General features: G+C 35.5%; 1 protein-coding gene across 3 annotated transcripts; it reads right to left on the reverse strand.

Moving 5' to 3' along the window:
• Nucleotides 1–218: 218 nt before the first annotated feature.
• On the reverse strand, nucleotides 219–7096 carry LOC122052219 (2,3-dimethylmalate lyase-like). Of its 3 annotated transcripts, none has more exons than XM_042613654.1 (8): nucleotides 6593–7096; nucleotides 5271–5482; nucleotides 4179–4460; nucleotides 2774–2896; nucleotides 1343–1493; nucleotides 1029–1267; nucleotides 649–685; nucleotides 219–566 (listed from the first exon to the last, which is right to left on the reverse strand). In XM_042613654.1, the coding sequence occupies exons 1-8, from the start codon at nucleotides 7074–7076 to the stop codon at nucleotides 439–441; spliced, it is 1656 nt and encodes a 551-aa protein (XP_042469588.1). In that variant the 5' UTR covers nucleotides 7077–7096; the 3' UTR covers nucleotides 219–438. The 3 variants fall into 3 exon arrangements, with proteins under 3 accessions (XP_042469588.1, XP_042469597.1, XP_042469578.1); XM_042613663.1 differs by having other exon boundaries at nucleotides 670–685; nucleotides 1029–1273; XM_042613644.1 differs by having other exon boundaries at nucleotides 1029–1273.
• Between the last annotated feature and the right edge of the window lie 12489 nt (nucleotides 7097–19585).

Genomic DNA, 19585 nt, shown 5'->3' on the forward strand with positions numbered 1-19585 from the left:
TTCACCAGGATTTGATTCATATCCCATTGTAATAAATTTACCACCCCTTAACTAATTAGGCACTCTGTGGGAACGCTTCATTGACAAACACACATCAAAGCATTCTGACAGCAACCGATTGCCCAGGAAATCTCATCGGATACACAGACAGACTAATGTCATCGGACAAGTGAATCCATGGTGATAAAGATTGAGAAAAAGTGTTTAGAAATTTCAACTTGTTGATCAATGACTTTTTATTCAGATGCCAATATTCCTATGAATCAATTGTAAATACAATCGGATAGGAGAAGATAGAACGGTCGTAGCCTTCAGATGCACTTTATAAAATTAGCATCCCACTGTTAATTTTGGGAGTATAATGATTACGATACTGACAATTGTGAAAATTTACCAGAAAAGTGATTGCTGATATTTGAGTTGCAATGCTACATGCGTTCATTCCACGAACACTTGAATCCTGTCTCCAATGGCATCGTTGAAATCTAGCAATATTTTACCTCTTTCAGTGCCACCATCAACAGAAGCATCCTCCAACATTTGCATGATATCAATACCTCCCAAGCCTACCAAATGGAACACAAATTTCATTAATAACTTCTGGTCGATCTGAAAACTTTACTATGTAAGTGGTCGAGATTTCAGTGCCTGGTATCACTCTTGCCATACCTTCCAAGAAACCGGCCTGTAACCAGATGACAAAGTATTCAATTAGAGATAATCTTTGTGACGATTTGATAAAATATATTTGATGCATCTTACTCTCGTAAAATATCGTCTAAACTTTTTTAAGCATTAAACACAATGATTGGGTAGTGGAAATGGATATGTAAAATGTTTATGTGCAATTTTCTGCATGTCGTGCTTGCAGTTAAGCCACTAACTTCTTAAGGTCAATACCTAGTTTGAAATAAATGAGCAAGAATCATCCACTTAAAATATTTACTAATGCATGTTTTAGCCAAATAGAAATGGAACAAGCAGTTTGCATGTAGTGGAAGTTAGATATTAATAATGATAAAAAATACCGGGATTCTGACATCAAGCCTCTCGAGTCCATCCCTCCCAGTAATCTTCAATCTAAGTGTACGGGACCATATTCCAGATTGACGACTCCTTGAATAGCCTGAACTGTAATTATCATAAACATATGGAGTTACCACTTCAACAACTGGTTCATTCAAGTTGTCTGTTCTTTCATTTTGCTGAGGTACTTCTTGAGTTGTCAGCTTTGTACGGTAACCAGTGGTAGTTCGAGGGGAATCTTCTGTACCTAAAAAAACAGTCGGAGGGTGCTTATGAAAAAACAAGATGATATATGAACTTGAAATTCAGTGATGACCTATTTGATAGGATGGCTGAACAGGATTGATATTGTATCTCTTTTCTTCTTCATAGTAGTCGTTGAAGCCTAGTGTATCTTTAATTTCATCGAATGATGGCAAGCTTCCAGGAGGAGGTAGACGGCCACTTTTTATAGCAGCAAGTGCATCCTGCAAATTCACTGCTGAATGCTTGGGTTGAAAAATAGAAATCAACTTCGTGGCTAATTGACAATTCTAATTGATTAATTATGTTTGAGCAAACTTTTCTGAAGGATATGAAGACATAATTTAGAAGCAAATAATTGAACTTTGGCGATGGCCACATATTAAGAAGCCATAACAATGGCAAATTAGCAACACTTATCAAATGGGCAATGCATCAACTCCCAAAGTGCAACATGAGAAGGAAAATGAAGCCAGAATATGAAATTGTAAAGACCAAAATAACTAATCAAGCATTCATTATGCCTTATCAGCATACTGTCCTTTGCTGGTATCTTTACTTGTCTGTGATTGAGTTAAACACAAATGTTCTATTTGTTTAGTCCTAAACCCTGTAGTAATTAATTTTAAAAGAAAAAAAAAAAACAGGAGAAAAAATTGGTAATCTATTCTTAACCTTTATCTATTTGTTCATAAAATTCTATTGATTGAGAAGGAAACTTCAAAGGAAAAAAAAAGGCATAGGTAAGACAATGAAAAAAGGAGAGAGAAATAGTATTTAGACAAGATATGTGTGATACTATCCTCACCTGTGTAAGAATTATTTGGAGCGTGGCTAGCAACTAATGGAGTACATGTTAACACGAAAGGCTAGCTTTATGCCCTTTTTAACACCAATAAATGATGCTATTAACTCTTGGTTAGATCTTTGTGAAATTGGTGTTTGAAGCAAATCTTATAATCTAACAAGAGTTTTTATTGGTAAAATAAGAAATTCATAGGCATAATGATCATGGAATGAAGTAATTAAATAGGGGGAGACCTTCCATCTTAACATATTTTCTTCATTTGTAGTGATTCTTTATTTTAACCTTTTCTAATAATCTTCTAGCCTAAGGGCACATGATGGTTTTACAAAAGGCTCCAGAATCTCATATAAATTAATTATTAGAGAGGAAAGAGGAAAAAGAACACTTAAACACAATCAGAAGATATCTAAATGATCATTTCCATTTGACATTAAAGGGATGTAAGTAGATTCATGTTGCTAATGCAAAAGAAAGGATGATGAAGATTAGGGAAGGAAGAAAGTAATGAAGTCGTGAGAAAATTATGGAGGGATGCTAGAAGCGACAAACATAAGTAACATTCTTGTGAAATAGTATAAGACAAAAGGGATGCTTATTATGAAAAGGGCCATGTTATTAGAAAGATGCTTATTATTAGCAAGTCTAGAAATACCAGAAAGAATAGAACATTAGACTATTCGCATCTTAAAAAAGTACCTCCATTGCTCGGATTGATACACCAATCAAAGATAATGGGTAGATCACAATTCTGAAACCAAGTTGTTCAAGTTCAACAGGATTCAATATAGGAGTTTTCCCCCCACCTTCAAGCATGTTGGCCTGAGAATTTAGGAAGATAATTTAATCTAACCATTTCTGTGCTCCTAAAGAAGATTCAAGATTACTAGAAAGTAGAAACTAGTAACAATTCATTTTCCTTTTAACAAAGACTAGAAAATTACTATAATATATTAATATTATCTTCAAGCTACATCAACGGTTCTCCTGCATAAAATTCAGCACTAATCCTGCAAACCAAACAGGGGAGATATGTGTGGGATTGTCCTGAAAATCCTAGTATTTATATAGTAACATTATTTACAAAAACCAATTAACTTTCAAATGAAATCATAGAAACAGGGACAATAAATCACATGAGGGTGTAAGGACAATGTTTCTTTATTAATTACCCTTTTGCATCTCAATGTGTTGGAGACAGTCAAGAACAAATAAATGTTCATAAATTATCCCAGCAGTAATGACATTTTCAGATGTACGTTTGGAAAAACAAAAGAACAAGGAGAAGTGAAGAATATTGGTAGATACGAAGTAACATTATAACATTAAAAGATATCATATTTCATAAAAGTCACCATCGATTTCAGAGCTGTTGATCATTGTAGTTAAGGCCGCATGAAGAAAATCTAAGTGAATGAGTTGGATTCAATTCACCACTACAAGATCCGAGGCTTCTATGAGGTAGTTATTCTACTCCATTGATAGAAAGAATTTCCAAGATAATTCAGGATTCAATAGTTGGCTCTTAGTGACTACATAATTAAAAGTACATTTTGGTTAGCTTCACTCCTAGTCATTAGATTTAGGATAATACTGTATGCAAGGCTAGTAATTAAGAGATCAGAGGCATTTGAAAGACAGACAAAATAAGTTATAATACAGTAACCACTTCTATTATGCTCACAAGACAGATTTAACTATGCTTCTCAGGCTGATGGAGCACCAGGAAGTTTTTTTTCACAAGCAAAAAGAAACTGTATGGAATAAGATAAAGACAAGCTACAAGGAAAAACCCATCAAAATGTAACAAAAACAAACCAAGCGATGCCACAATGATCAAAATTAATTCCTATTAAGATAAAGTCTTCATGCCATGAAGGGGTAAAAGTATTTTAACCTTCTGCAAACAAGTGGGCAATTAGAAACAAGTGGACAATTAGATGAAGATATAATCTACATGCTAGAAAGCTTCCTTAGTGTTCTCTCATAAATAAACCCACATGCAACATATCTTATGCTACAATCATGCCATTTTTTTCTTGATGAATGACCATGAGTTTCTCATACTCAAATGTTATTGTAGACATTGCACAAAGTTTAATACCATTTTTGGAAGCAAAGGAGATATGTCACACAAAGCCTTCATCTCCTCCCTAGAAGCCAATGCATCAATGAACAACACATCAGCTCCAACATCAGCAAAGGCTCTTGACCTCCTTAGTGATTCCTCAAAAGATACAGCTTGGCGAGAATCAGTTCGTGCGACTATAACAATATCAGATCCACTCTCTTTCCGTGCATCAATAGCTGCTTTTATGCGCATAACTGCTTCCTCCCTGGATACTACCTTCCTTCCATGAGTATGGCCACAGGCTTTTGGTGATACCTTAAAAATAACAAATATCAAGAGATGGTGAGACAATATTATGTCCCTAACTAACTATAGGAATCCTCATTTTCCTGGAATCCAAAAGAAGTAACTGATGACAGAAACAATATTTCAGAGATTATAACAAACTATTTGAAAATGGATGAGAACTAGGGGTGTAAACAAGCCAAGCCGCTAGTTAACGAGTCGAGCTCGAGTCTGATTTCGAGCTCAAAAACATTATCAAGCTGAGCTCGAGCTTAACAGTATTTGGTTCGTGAGCAGCCAAACATGTTCGTTTAGAGGCTCGCAAACGTATTCGTTAAGAAACTCATTTATTTTATATACATACATATATATATATATATATATATATATATATATATATATAAAGCTAATTATCTTAAACGAGCTCGAACTAAGCTCGTTTAATTTTTAAACGAGTTTTTCTCAAGCCAAACTTAAGCTATTTAATTTTATTACGAGCCGAGTTCGAGTTTAAGAACTAAAGCTCGAATCAAATTCAAGCCAAGCTCGAGCTTAGGGATAACGAACTGAGCCCGAGCTCGAGCCTCATACTGTTCGGCTCAGCTCGGCTCGTTTATGGCCCTAATGAGAACTATCAAAACTGAACAATAATTTGGTAATATAAAGGTATATGATATAATTAACTGAACGACACTACTTCACGATTCATAGACATATTTAGGTTCGAGTTACCTCAAGCTATTTCTGCCATCAGAATAACTAACAAATTTGCATTTTTTAATGGGAGATTCCTGAAAAAAAAATCTCTAATCACTATAAGATTATACTCATCAAATATACCTGGTCTTCAATGATTATTCCTGCAAAGCCAGCTTGAATAAACCCTTTAACTGTTCTTTTAACATTCATAGCATTCCCATAACCATTGTCTCCATCGCCAATCACAGGAATTGATACGGCTTGAGTGATTTGCAGTCCTTGATCAACCATTTCCCCATAAGATATAAGACCAACATCAGGCAACCCCAAATGAGCAGCTGAAACTGAAAAACCTGGAAAATGCACCAGCACAATGGAACACTGCAAGAATAACTGAAAACCCTGGAAAATGCACAGCATACAATGAAACACTGCAGCTAATAGTAATGAGGTTAGAGTGCAAATTCAATTCTACAAAAAACTGTTGGGCAAAAAATGTTTCCTTGTGGTTCGCCTTAACCACACTGTTTTGATGTATTGGCAATATTGTTTAAGTTAGTGCATTTTCTAGTTTGATATGTGTGTTGAGTATGCAGGTAGTTGTGACGTTCAATCAAAGATTACACATGGAGTTCGTGGAGCTTGATGACTTGATGAACCTAAGTTGTTATTGCAATCATAGTAATCATGTGCTTGAAGGTTGGAGGCCTAGATTGTGTGGAGCTAGAAGCTCGATTGACTTGATGCAACCGAGTTTTTAGACTTAGAGTCATGGACTCCTAAACTTGAGAGTTTATCTTGGATCAAGTTACCTCACTGGAGTTCAAGGGGAAAGAGCTTGGTTGACTTAAGAACTAAAGGTTTAGATTGAGTTGTTGCACAGATTTGGTTGTTGCACTGGGAGCTCAATAAGGATCTCGGCAGATTTGAGGAGTTGAAATCCTGAAAATAAAAGAGTTCTAAGAGATTATGGTAATAATTTTGGGCTTTTCTTTGGATAGTTATAACATTATGGCAATAATGTTATGTTTAAGTAATGAGTAATGTACATAGGGAATGACTGGCAAGTCTTTAACTGTAGGAATGAACTCTCAAATTGTACTTTGTCAACCGACTCGAGTCCCGACCTTTTTTAGGCTCATGTTGTTTGTTGACTGGCAAGCAGGCTGGTTAAGCTTGTAAAATCTCATTGGTTGAGTTAAAGCAGTAATCATTGGATTGTAAAGGTGTATACCAATTACCACTTGAGCTAGCATAATGCGAAGTTTAACACTTTTAAGTGCTTCATCCAACATAACACGTTTTACAAACGATATAGGTTCAGCAATCTAGAACGGCAACAATGATTCTAATACACCAAAGCAGAGAAGTTGAACAGTAAGAAATATCCAGCAATCTTTCATTTCCGTACAATAAGCTTCGAACTGGAAAGCGACCAACGAAGAGCGGGATGAGACACATACCGCTCATGAAACAAAATTGGAAACCCGCTCTCTCCACGAGCCTAGCGCTGAGGGCATCGAAGCAAGCTGGGCCCTGGTGGATTCCGGGAGTCTCAAGGATCTTCCGGAGAGCCTTAGCCGCGGAGTCTCCGTCGGAGGCGAGTGCAACCACGGCGGTGCGCACCGTGGGCTTGCGAACGGAAGGCCCACGGCGCGGAAGCAACACGGACGGTAAGGGATGCTGTGAAGTTAGAGACCTCGAGCTCAGCCATGGAGAAGGGAACCAGATGAAGGAGCGGCGAGAGTGGATCAAGGAACAAAGCAGAGTAGCTGGAGGAGGCTGGGAAGGGAGCACGGAAGAGAGACCCATGGGCGAGCTCATGTGCTTGGTGCCTTCGATCCAATTTGGTGAAAGATTCGTGTCGCCACCCAGAACACGAGTCCTTTCCTTGGAATCCGACGACTCACAACCGACAGGCCGCGTTACGAAGGCGTCGCGAGCCATGTAACGACCACAAAACCAGGGGAAATTGAAGTAATTACATTCGAATTAGATTGTACCAAAGTATGATATGATCTTTTAAAAAAAAAATAGACTGTGTTATATTGGGCCTAGTCTGAAGTGTGGGTTAGACCAGGCTAAGGTTGGCTAGGCCGATCCGGGCCAGCCTGGGTCGAGACAAGGTAAGCGATACATATTTCTTGATTATTTTTCTTTCGTTCCGTGTTCCTCTTTAGAAATTAATTTAATTTTTTATATTAAATATTAAATTAATAAAAAGGGATATTATATTTAATTTTAATTAAAAAATAGAGAAAAATATATTTTCTTATTGAAAATATTTATAAAAGTTTCTCTATTTATCCATGAGATTATTAATCTTAAGATATGGGACTAAAGAGAATTATGATAATATATATTTTTTATATAAAAATAATTAGAAAAAAGTATTAATAAATTTTAAAATTATTTTTTCGGTAAAAAATAACATTCTTAATTAATAGTAAGAGAAATAAATAATTTCACATAAATTCTCTCAAAATTTATTTTGACCATTCCATCCTCCTATCTAAGGACAATTTTCTTGTTCATCTCATTGAGTTGTATTAGAGGTAGAATTTTTTTTTTCCAGGACGATACGATAGTTAAGACATAAAATATTATCACATTAGGTTATGGGTTAAAACTCAACATGTTTGAGTATATTTTTTCTTATACTTTTTTAATTATACTAATTATTAATAATTATTCATGATTTATTTTCTTTAGCCTAAAAATAGATTAATAAAGATGCTAAAGACGAGTTAATCACCTTATACGATATTAGTGATAGAAATTTTTATCATCAGCAAGGTTTCAGATTTTAGGTAATCGTAGCTGCTTCACAACTTTGTTTTGTTAGACTTCTATTTTTATTTTATTTTTTTATTTTTTTTTTTAAATCTGTTTCTACTTTACGACGTTAGAGGGTCCCATTAGATGAATGAAATACATAAGGGGGACAAAAGAAAGGATTACAAACTTGTACACAAATAATGAATCTATGTGTAATTTTGTATTACTTTCTCTTCTTTCCTTATTAAATTCCCTTGTGCTCTGTTTATACGGAGGAAGAGTGGATGATAAATGGATAAAATAAATTTAGAAGTATAAAAAAGAAAAGGGAAGAAAAAAAAATCTCTTTCTCTATGTGCATGTATCATTTTTTTAGTTTATAGTATAATTTTATAAATTAAAAAGGGTACATGTTTCATTTTTATATATATAATGTAATTTTGTAAATGAAAAAGAGTACATGTATTAATTTTTTCCCATCCATTAATTTCTATCTGATTTTGAAGTGTTCGATTTTGACTCTAAAATCATCCATTAATATATTATGTTTTTTTCTTCTCTCTTAAAATTTTAATGAAGTAAATGGTGGAAACTTTTTTACTGCTTAAATTTGGATGACTAATCCAGCTCCACGATTATTTCTATTAGCCACCAAGATAAATCGGGAAGCGTTCGTGGTGGACGGCCCAGCATTCCATGGTTCCACGCCCCATTTGGAAGAAAATTTTTTATAAATATACCATAAATGGGGATTGATCCGCTGGTACACCTTTGAATGCAAAAAAAAAAAATGATGAGTCGGATGATACCAAATCTGGGGGACTAGCACGACCCTAAGGAAGTTTTTCACCAACTGCCAAGGATAAATCAGGAAGCGCTCGCAGCGAGTGGCGTAGAAATCCAGTATCTCTTGATTGCATGCTACATTTAGAGGAAAAATCTCTACAAATGTACTGTAGCTGGAGATCGAATTATGAATACTTGAGTGATAATTGGATATCATTCTACTGCACAGTAGCCCAGAGCCTTTGGCTATAAAAAATGATTAATTAGGTCAGGTAACGTCAAACTTGGGACAACCAATCAGTCCCATAAAAATTTTCCATCGATCATCAGGATAAATTAGAGAGATACATATAAATATTCATTATAGTATTCTCAAATCCATTATCCATTAAACATAAAAAAAATTAATAATACATCATAATTGAATATCAAATTCTAGATCGATAAAAAAATATAAGCATAACATCCTACTCCAAGGGCCCATAACACCCCACTCCAGAGGCCCCTTTGCTAGAAAGCATCCACGTAATGCGGTGATCTTTAATAATTCCTAACATTTTTCTTATTCATCTACAGAAAGCATCTCAGTTGAAGCTTCATGCAGCTCGTCTAAATGAAGCTTGCTCTGTTGTGAGACGTGGCCCATCATATGCCCTTCGCTACTTACTGCTAGATAGGACCTATGGTGTGTGGTAAGGGGATGAATTTGATCCATAGAGAGGGGTGGTTATATGGATATGACGATCCAGTTACGCGTTGTTAATATGCATATAGTGTTGGTTCCTTTGGTGGCCGGCAAGAGGAGAGGGGTGAATTGTCCTATAAAAATTAAACACAAAATCTTTCTCGGATATTCAACTAATTAACAGACACTTGTAATAAAAAAGAAGAGACTAAATTAAAAGATCAGACACAAGAGGGTTTGCTTGGTTTGCAATCAGAGGATTGCTAATCCAAGGCAAAGATGAGCACTATCTGATTCTCCTCTGGGCGGAGTAGCCTCTTACAGCATTGACAGTACAAAAGAATAGAAAGCACAGAAAGAATTGAATTACAAGTGAGTTGAATGATCTGTGCAAACCAGTGCTATATTTATAGCACTGGTCGGGGCGCCCTGAAGGGGTTCCGGGCGCCCTGGGGCGATAAAACTTTATCCCCCAACGTTCAGATCGAGTTTGACTCGATCTAATCAACATCTTCGGTCCGGGCACCCCGGAGGGGTCCGGGCGCCCCGGTCAGCTCTGGGCGCCCCGGACCTCAAAAGTCAACTCTGGTTGACTTATTCCGTCTAGTCGCTATGCTTCGGTTCAGCTCGTCTCGGTCTGGGTCTTCAACTCCGGCTCTGCTAGCTTGGGTGATCTCGGTCATCCGGAATAGGGCTCACCCGAACCCAAGTTCCGGCATTCTCCTCGAGCAGCCTTCCTTCCCGGTTTCCCGTCCCTCGAACGTTGCGCACGTTTTTCTCGTCCATCGGTGTACTCTTCCGCGGTCACCTCGTCCCTCGGACGCACCGAGCCCATCGTCTCTCTCCCCGTGTCGTCCTTCTCGCTAGCCGCGTCTTCCGCTCGACTTCCTGTGTTCCTAAGCTCCTGCACACTTAGACACAAGAGTTAAACAAACGCAGGACCTAACTTATCTTGTTTGATCACATCAAAACACCTTGGGGTTCCAACAATCTCCCCCTTTTTGATGTGAACAACCCAAGTTAAGTTAGGGTAAACATATGCAATAAAAATAATTTATATTCAAATAAGTCCAAATATTTTTCAATTAAAAAATTATATTACCTCCCCCTAGACTTAACATACTTCTCCCCCTTTGATCACATAAAAATTGGGGTTATAAACAAGTCTAAGGTCAATTCTAAAAAAAAATTTAAGTGTAAAAATTTTTAAAAATGTCTAAGTAAAGACACTCTTCGGAATTTTTTTTTTGAAGAAAAAAAATTTAAGTAAAAGATTTTTCAGAAAAAAATAGTTATAAGTGTTAACAAAAATTTTCTAAAATTTTAAGTTTGAAACTTATTTCAACATTTCCTAAAAAAAAAATTTCTAATTTTCAGAAAAAAATTTCTAAGTTAATATTCATAAGAAACAATTCTAAGTCAATTTTAAAAAAAAATTCTAAGGCAATATTATCATAAAAAATTCTTAGTCAAAATTTTTAAAAAAATCTTAAGGCAAAAAAAAATTCTAAGTTAACTTTCATAAACAATTTCTAAGGTAATTTTAAAAAAATTTCTAAGTCAAGTTAAAAAAAATTTAAATATTTTCTAACACAAATTGAATAACTCTTTTAAAGCATTAAGTAATTTAAATTAATACTTTTTCAGTTAGTCAATTAAACTTTTCATTTCGATACTTGGCTTCCAGGTCGTGGCGAGGCACTAAGCCTTCTTGGTTATTGGAGCAACAACCACTTCCTTAGACAAAGTCTCATAATAAAATTAGTTGTTTAATTTCCTTGCTGAAAATGATAAGTCTAATTTTAATTTTAAATTAAACAGGTTTTTGGAACCCAGTAGAGGTTCCTACCTACAGATTAACCAAGTATTTCCTAGGTACATAGATTTTTGATATATTTCTAATTTGACTTTGATGAAATCTATAATACCAATTTAAACCTCTATAATTTCTAAAAGTAGAAATATTTGGACCATTAGATTTTTTTCAATCTTTCTATTTCTTATTTTAGTTTTTCATTTTCAATTTTCAATTTTTCAAAATCCTCTATAAGATATGATTTTGTCAAAATTCTTTTTGTTTCTAAAATTTCATTTTCTAATTTGGTATTTTTATTTTCTAATTTATACATGGATTTTGTCATTACCTTAATACCAAAGTAAAGTTCATCAGGGGGTAAGAGGCATACCTCACTTACCATATCAGACTTGAAGCCTGAATCTCTCCCTGCTTTGCTACTTCCATCTGAGGTCGCTCCCCCTTCATCGATGCTAGGTTCTGATGTACTCTGTCCTTCATAGCTTGCCATCAGTGCTATCCCGGCATATTCTTGAATCTCGGACTGAGATGAAGAAGTGTCGTCCCAAGTAGCTTTTAGGTTCTTGTGCTTCTTGGGAATCTTGTCTTTGTCCTTCTTTAGTTCTGGGCAATCTTCTTTTAGGTGTCCTTCCTTTTGACACTGGTAGCAACGCATCCTTCTTCTATTTCTTGGATTATTTTTATTCTGCATTTCTTTAAATTTATTAGCTCTAAATTTTTTTTTAAAGTTTCTTACCATGTACACTTCCTGATCATCCTCTGAGTCTGACTCGGGTTCATCCCTTTTGGTTGCGTTTAGTGCAATCATCTGGCTTGATTCCTTTGTTCCTGCACACCTGGTTTCATGCAATTCAAGAGTGGAGAACAGTTCTTCCAAACTACTTACCTCCAGGTCTTTCGAAATGTAGTAGGTGTCGACGATTGATGTCCATTCTGAAGTTCTGGGAAACGCATTGAGTGCGTAGCGTATTGTGTCCCGATTTGTAACTGTTTCTCCGAGGTTCTCGAGACCAGTAACTAGTTCTTTTACCTTCGCGTGTAAATTGGCTACCTTCTCACCTTTTTCAAGACGTATGTTCATCAGCTTGTTCTGGAGGATATCTCTTCTAGCGATCTTTGCTTCGGACGTGCCTTCGTGGAGTTCTAGGAACTTCTCCCAGAGTTCTTTAGCGGATGAATAACTTCCGATGTGGTTAACCTCTTAAGGCGGCAACACGCTCAGTAGGTGATATTCCGCACGGCTGTTTGCTACAGACTCATTCTGCTCCTTCTTTGTCCAGTGGCTCTCTTCTTTTTCTTCTCCGTCTTGATTCATCGGAGCTACAAAACCATACTTCATAATAGACCGAATTTCAAAATCAGTTCTTAGGAATACCTCCATACGTCACTTCCAGTCTGCGAAGTCCCCCTCGAATTTTGGTGGAACGATGCTTGGTCTGGCCATCTTGTTGCTTCGATCGGCAATTAGTCCTCCTGAAGCGTCTTGCTCTGATACCACTTGTTGGTCCCTTTGGAGGCCGGCAAGAGGGGAGGGGTGAATTGCCCTACAAAAATTAAACACAAAAGCTTTCTCGGATATTCAACTAATTAACAGACACTTGTAATAAAAAAGAAGAGACTAAATTAAAAGATCAGACACAAGAGGATTTACTTGGTTTGCAATCAGAGGATTGTTAATCCAAGACAAAGATGGCGCACTATCTGATTCTCCTCTGGGCGGAGTAGCCTCTTACAGCGTTGACAGTACAAAAGAATAGAAAGCACAGAAAGAATTGAATTACAAGTGAGTTGAATGATCTGTGCAAACCAGTGCTATATTTATAGCACTGGTCGGGGCGCCCCGAAGGGGTTCCGGGCGTCCCGGGGGGATAAAACTTTATCCCCCAATGTTCAGATCGAGTTTGACTCTATCTGGTCAACATCTTCGGTCCGGACGCCCCGGAGGGTTCCGAGCGCCCCGGAGGGCTCCGGGCGGCCCGAACCCCAAAAGTCAACTCTGGTTGACTTTTTCCGTCCGGTCACTCTGCTTCGGTTCAACTCCTCTCGGTCCGGGTCTTCAACTCCGGCTCCGCTAGCTTGGGTGATCTCGGCCATCCGGAATAGGGCTCACCCGAATCCAAGTTCTGACCTTCTCCTCGAGCAGCCTTCCTTCCCGGTTTCTCGTCCCTCGAACGCCGCACACGTTCTTCTCGTCCACCGGTGTACTCTTCCGCGGTCACCTCATCCCTCGGACGCACCGAGTCCGTCGGCTCTCTCCACGTGCCGTCCTTCTCGCTAGCCGCGTATTCCACTCGACTTCCTGTGTTCCTAAGCTCCTGCACACTTAGACACAAGGGCTAAACAAACGCAGGACCTAACTTAGCTTGTTTGATCACATCAAAACATCTTGGGATTCCAACATATACTATACAATAAAATGTAAAGATCTTATACATAAAATAATAATTAATACAGTAAAAAAAATTCCTTTAAAGATTCTTATAAATATTATATACTATGTTTTCCTACTCTATCACATATAATCATTATCTTTATTATATGAATCAGTACTTCTGATAGGGAACTTTGACTCGGATACAGATCTTAGCATGATTAGCATGTCTGTACTTCTATTGTATCCACACGAACATATTTTTCATCTGTCTCATAAACTCACGACTTGGAGAAGAAAATAACCTTATTGTGCTAGCAACAAGTGAAGTTCGGCCAAGAGAGGATGGAGAAAAAGAAGAAGAATCAAATTCATTTACATGAAAATGAATTCCAAAAACCTTTTGTACTCATCCAAGGAATACCAAAAAATTTTGTCTCTTGGTCTTCTTTTGATTAATAATCCATTAAGCTTTTTAATGGATATTAATCCTTAGTGGTTGAGTTTAATCCATTAAATCTAATTCGGATTAGACTCAATTTAATCATCTAATGGTTGGATTCATTTGAGTTTAACTTAACTCAACCTAATAATCTTAGGATCTATCACATTTTAATCAAACTAAAATAAACTCATTTCCAAATCAACATGTTCTTTGTGTGTGACCTAATAGGCTCTCATAATATTGACAATATATCTAAAACCATTTTAGATATATAAGCAATGAGTAGCATCTAGCAATACATCATTACTACCCAAGTAACAAGAATGTCAAGATCCGACCTAATATTTCTATATCTATTATCTTGTATGAATCGGTTCTTCTATCCTTGATATTTAGATTAATTAATGAGAGATAGATCGTGTCATCCTCTTATCAATCTTTGTATTTCTTGATCTCTAAGTAGACGGACTCAATTAAATAAGCTCAATATCTCATATTGACTAATTTGAGTTTGGTTATATATTCGCGTGTCCTATTTAATCAAGGGGCTCTTAGATATCACTTCCGTTATATAGAAAGGATAGATTTCATCTACATCACTCACATCCCTCCACATAATTTATTGCATACCAGTGATCGACTTTATCGTCCACCTTGTTATAAGTGACGTTTATCGATACCAAAGTACACAACTCCTTATGTAGAGAATCATAATGACTTCAGGTCTAAGGGCTATTCATATCAATAGTCACATAAGAATATTTATAACACTCATATAACTATTCATGAAATATTCTCATGACGAGTCAATTCAATACATATTCTCTAATATATACCTATGTGTCAACTTGATATCTTATATCCATGACTTGTGAGATTAAGTCATCAATTGACATACATATTAGCCTCAACGCATTAATATTATCTTTGTATATTAATGTTTAACTACGAATAGTTAAGAGTAGCATTCTATATATATCTACAGTCTCCCACTATCAATTCAACCAATTGATATGTTAAAGACTGAACCTACTACCTTAGGATATTATTATACTTATTCATCTGGTATAAATCTGAAGTAAATATAATAATCATTGTCTTTTATTAATAAAATATGATATAACATGTCCTAAGTCAATCAACTCTTGATTGATTCTTAGGACTTACGCTAACATGAAGGTTGGAAAGTAGTTGTTGTTATGGAAACATATGCATATTCAGTAAGTTATACTTCCATGTTTCAACTAGGTAGTATTGTGTATCGTTACAGATGGTCTCCATTTTGATATCACTCATCAAGTTAGCAACGTTGTTCAACAAAGGTGGTCCTATGTATATCTAAAGCTGGGATGTTTCATCTAGATATTTCATAAATGTAATCTACATTGCTCATGAAAAAGAGATAGTGTACCACTATTGTGCATTTGTGTTATTTATAGTCTATAGAGTACCAGTCTACCCAGGTGAATTTGACACATCTATACACTGATACTCTGCCCTTCTAGTTCAAAAAATAATTCCAGTACTACTTGAGCAATTCTAACATTGAGCTACCGACAACTCTCTTCTATTCAGTGGATTAGTGGATTGACTATAAAATTAGTCGAATTCTATTCATTTAATTATTATTTAAATGTAAATATTTTGATGCTAATTTTTTCCTTATTAATTAAGCACCATCAATAACCACAACAAAAAAAAAATATATCGAATAACGATGGAATCCATCGTTAAAGACATATTGTGACCGATTAATGAAAAAATACGTACCATCGCATAGATATCAGTAGTTGACATAATAGCGATTGACATTTAATATCCGTCGCTATATATAGTGACTGGTATGTATATATTAGTCCCTATATATAGCGACAGATATTTTAATTTCCATCACTACTAGCCAAACGGAGTGAAATTTTTGTTAACTATTAGCGACAAAAATTTAATTTTTCGTCGCAATTAGCGACGAATATTTCAATATTTTGTCACTGTTGGCAACGGATATTTAAAATATCTGTCGTTGGCCATGGATATTTCAAATATTCGTAGCTAATGGCGAGGGAAATTTAAATTTCTGTCGCTATATACACTATGCTACAATAACACACGACCTTTTTGCTTTTCCTATTTTCCTTGTTTACATATAAATCTAAATCACTTCAACCATCACAAGCGATGATTTTCACAATAAACTCATAATACATAACAACAAAACTTATAATAAATTCACTACACATCAACAATTACAACATAACAAACACACAATACATCACAAACAGCACAACAATCAATCTGAACTAAAATGAGCAATAGATACATAATAGTAAATTCAAACACAGGTCCAAATTTAATACAAGATAAAGTTTACCATGATAAAAATAAGGAACAAGACAAAGTAATCCAATATAATACATCCTAATTAAAATAATGAACAAAATCATCTCTGGATTTTGCATGAAATTTCATTAAAATCAGTTGTGAATAGAAAATACGATGTTAAACTATAAAAGATTAAATTGATAAAAATAAAATAAATTAAGAATAATTATTTCTGGATATAGATTTATTGATAAAGCCAAAACACTTATTTATATAAATTGTCTAACTGATAATGAAAATATTAAATATGACATGCAATCATAATAATAATAATCATAGTAGTGAATATAATCAATTTGAAAATATTATCTTTTACTGTCGATCTTTGATTACGATACCAAATATGATAAATCTCAATTGATTAAAATCAATTCGAGATTATTTTTCATAATTGCTTTCCTTCTTGTCATTACCCTCCGACAAACTCAACGGGAGTGCCCGAATGTTGAGTTTGATTGCTAACTTGGTAAAACGTTGTCTAGATAATGGCTTGGTGAATATATCAGCAATTTGATCTTCTATAGCAACGTAAGAAATTGAAAGTTATTAAGTCACCATATGTTCATGAACAAAATAAAAATCTATCTCCATGTGTTTAGTATGAGCATGAAAGACTGGATTTGTCGCAAGATAAGTTGGTCCTATATTATCACACCATATTTTGGGTGTAGTAGGTGGGGTAAAATGTAATTCCGAAAGAAAAGATTGTAGCCAAATAATTTTGGATGTCACATTAGCGACAATTTTATATTCAGCTTCAATACTAGAGCAAGAGACTATATGTTGCTTCTTTGAGAGTTAAGAAATAAGATTTCGTCCAAGAAATATTGTATATCCACTAGTCGAATGTCTGTCTTCAGGAGATCCGACCCAATCTGCAGTACTATAGGCATTCAACTCTAGTAAGGACTAACGATATAAAAGAAGACAATGTAAAATCATCTTTAAGATAACAAAGAATTCTTTTGACACCTTCCCAATGGTACTCAATGGGAGAATGCATAAATTGATAGACACGATTAACTACAAAAGCAATGTTAAGCCGTGTAATGGTGACATATTGTAGGGCAACAATAATACTTCTGTAAATATAGGGGTTAGCCATTAAAGGAGAGGAAGAAGGAACATTAAAACCTCCTTCAATGATTGGTATGGAGATAGGATGCGCGTCATCCATTTTAGCTCGTTGAAGAAGTCCAGTGATATATTTTCTCTGAGAGAGAAGATAACCTTCAGCATGTGGAAGAAACTCAATGCCAAGGAAAAAATGAGCCTTTCTGAGGTCTTGAATCGAAAACTCATAATTAAGAAGATATAGGAAAAGAAGAGAAGCCTTCTTGATCACTACAATTAGTAAAATACCATCCACGTAAATTAGAAAAGATATAGTAAATTTTCCCTTGCATTTATAGAATATAAGCAGGGCCGCACACAACAAAGTGAATAATTTTTAAAGGAAAACTAGAGGTGTAAGTAGAAGACACAAAAGGTAATTTATAAGATTTTATTTTCATGAAAGCTTCACATTAATGAGATGAGGAGACTAAAGAAATTGGTAAACCATACTGATTAATGATATTTTGAACAAAGCGTAGAGGCAGATGGCCAAGACATGCATGTCAAGAGAATTTGTCTATGTGTTCTCCAACAAAAGCATCAGTATAGGTGGGTTGAAGATGATAGAGGTCGTCTTTAATATTTCCTTGAACTAGAGTAGTTCCTATTATGAGATCCTTCACAAGACAATGATAAGAATGAAATTCAAAGAAAACATTATTATCAAGAGTAAATTGACGTACTAAAAGTAAATTTTTTGTAATAGAAGGGACATGAAGAGTGTTGCTCATACGAAAAGTTCGACCACATGAGTAAAAGGATATGTTTCCAAGGTGAGTAATTTGAAAATCTGAGTCATTACCTATTCGTATCATGTCAAGTCTATAATAAGGTGAAGCTTCTGTGAGAATATCATATTCCGGTATAGCATGATGAGTTATTCCATAATTCAAATATCATCTTGGATTCTCAAGAGGTGATGAAACTATATTAGGAGATATAAAAAGTGAGAATACTCTAGAATGAGATTACTAAGCTATAGCTTGCCAAGAAGGTGGTAGTTGATTTGAAGACGTGAGTTCTCTTTGTAAAATAGTTGGTTGTCCTAATGTTGTAGGACCATCAACAAAATTTGAGTTAAAGTTTTTAGGACATTGAATATCAATATGTCTAACTTTGAGATAAATTTGACATCTTCTTTAACTATAAGACATTCAAATCTTCTAAAACATTGAATACCAGTATGACCAATGATATAACATCGATCTAAACTTTATTTTTAGTCATCTTAATATCGTTGAATATTTGATATTAAAAATAAATAACTCGTTCTTTTGATAGTAATAAACCAAAAAAAAGAGTGAATTACAATGTTGCTGGAAGAATTTTCTACAGTTGGAAACAATATTCGGTGCTGGTATCTTGCTGTCCGGTGGCTGCACACATTCGCCGAGAAGGTGAGCTGTGGAACAAGAGAAAAGTCAATAGACAATATTAAGGATGTGGCAAAAAGTAAGTGCAGATAACGAGGAGGCCAAGAAATTAGGCTAATAAAGAAGGAACGTGGACGAAAGAGAGAAGACATGTGGAAGAAAAGAAAGAAAAGCAAATAGAAGAAATATGGAAGAAATTAGAAGAAAATCAGAAGAAAAGAGTAAAGAGCAAAATCATTTGGAAAAGTGAGGTTTGAGACGACAGAGACAGAGAAAAGCGGCGGTAGACAACCGAATGGGAAAGAAATTAAGAATCATGACTCTGATACACGATACGATAGAAATTAAAAAATAAATAAAGATAATTATTTTTGACTAGATTTATTGGAAGTTAAAGGATTTATTTATATAAATTATCTAATTAATAATAGAAATATTAAATATGACATGTAATTATAATAATAATAATTCTAGTTGATCCGATGATAAAGACGGGGACCCTTGTTGGCGGGAGGTCAACGACACGTGGAGGTCAATGATCAAGAGGGTCAACCCCAAGGTCGTGTCGGGCGGACAGAGGTCACGCCAAGCGGACTGGCGAGCCGACCGAGCATTCGACCGACCGAACATCCGGCCGGGAAGCTCCCAGGCCGGACGAAAGATAGCCCGACCAGGGGTCGGGTTTCCGATGCTCAAGGTAAAAGAGT

Source organism: Zingiber officinale, chromosome 1B, assembly GCF_018446385.1.
Source record: "Zingiber officinale cultivar Zhangliang chromosome 1B, Zo_v1.1, whole genome shotgun sequence".
NCBI lineage: Eukaryota > Viridiplantae > Streptophyta > Magnoliopsida > Zingiberales > Zingiberaceae > Zingiber > Zingiber officinale.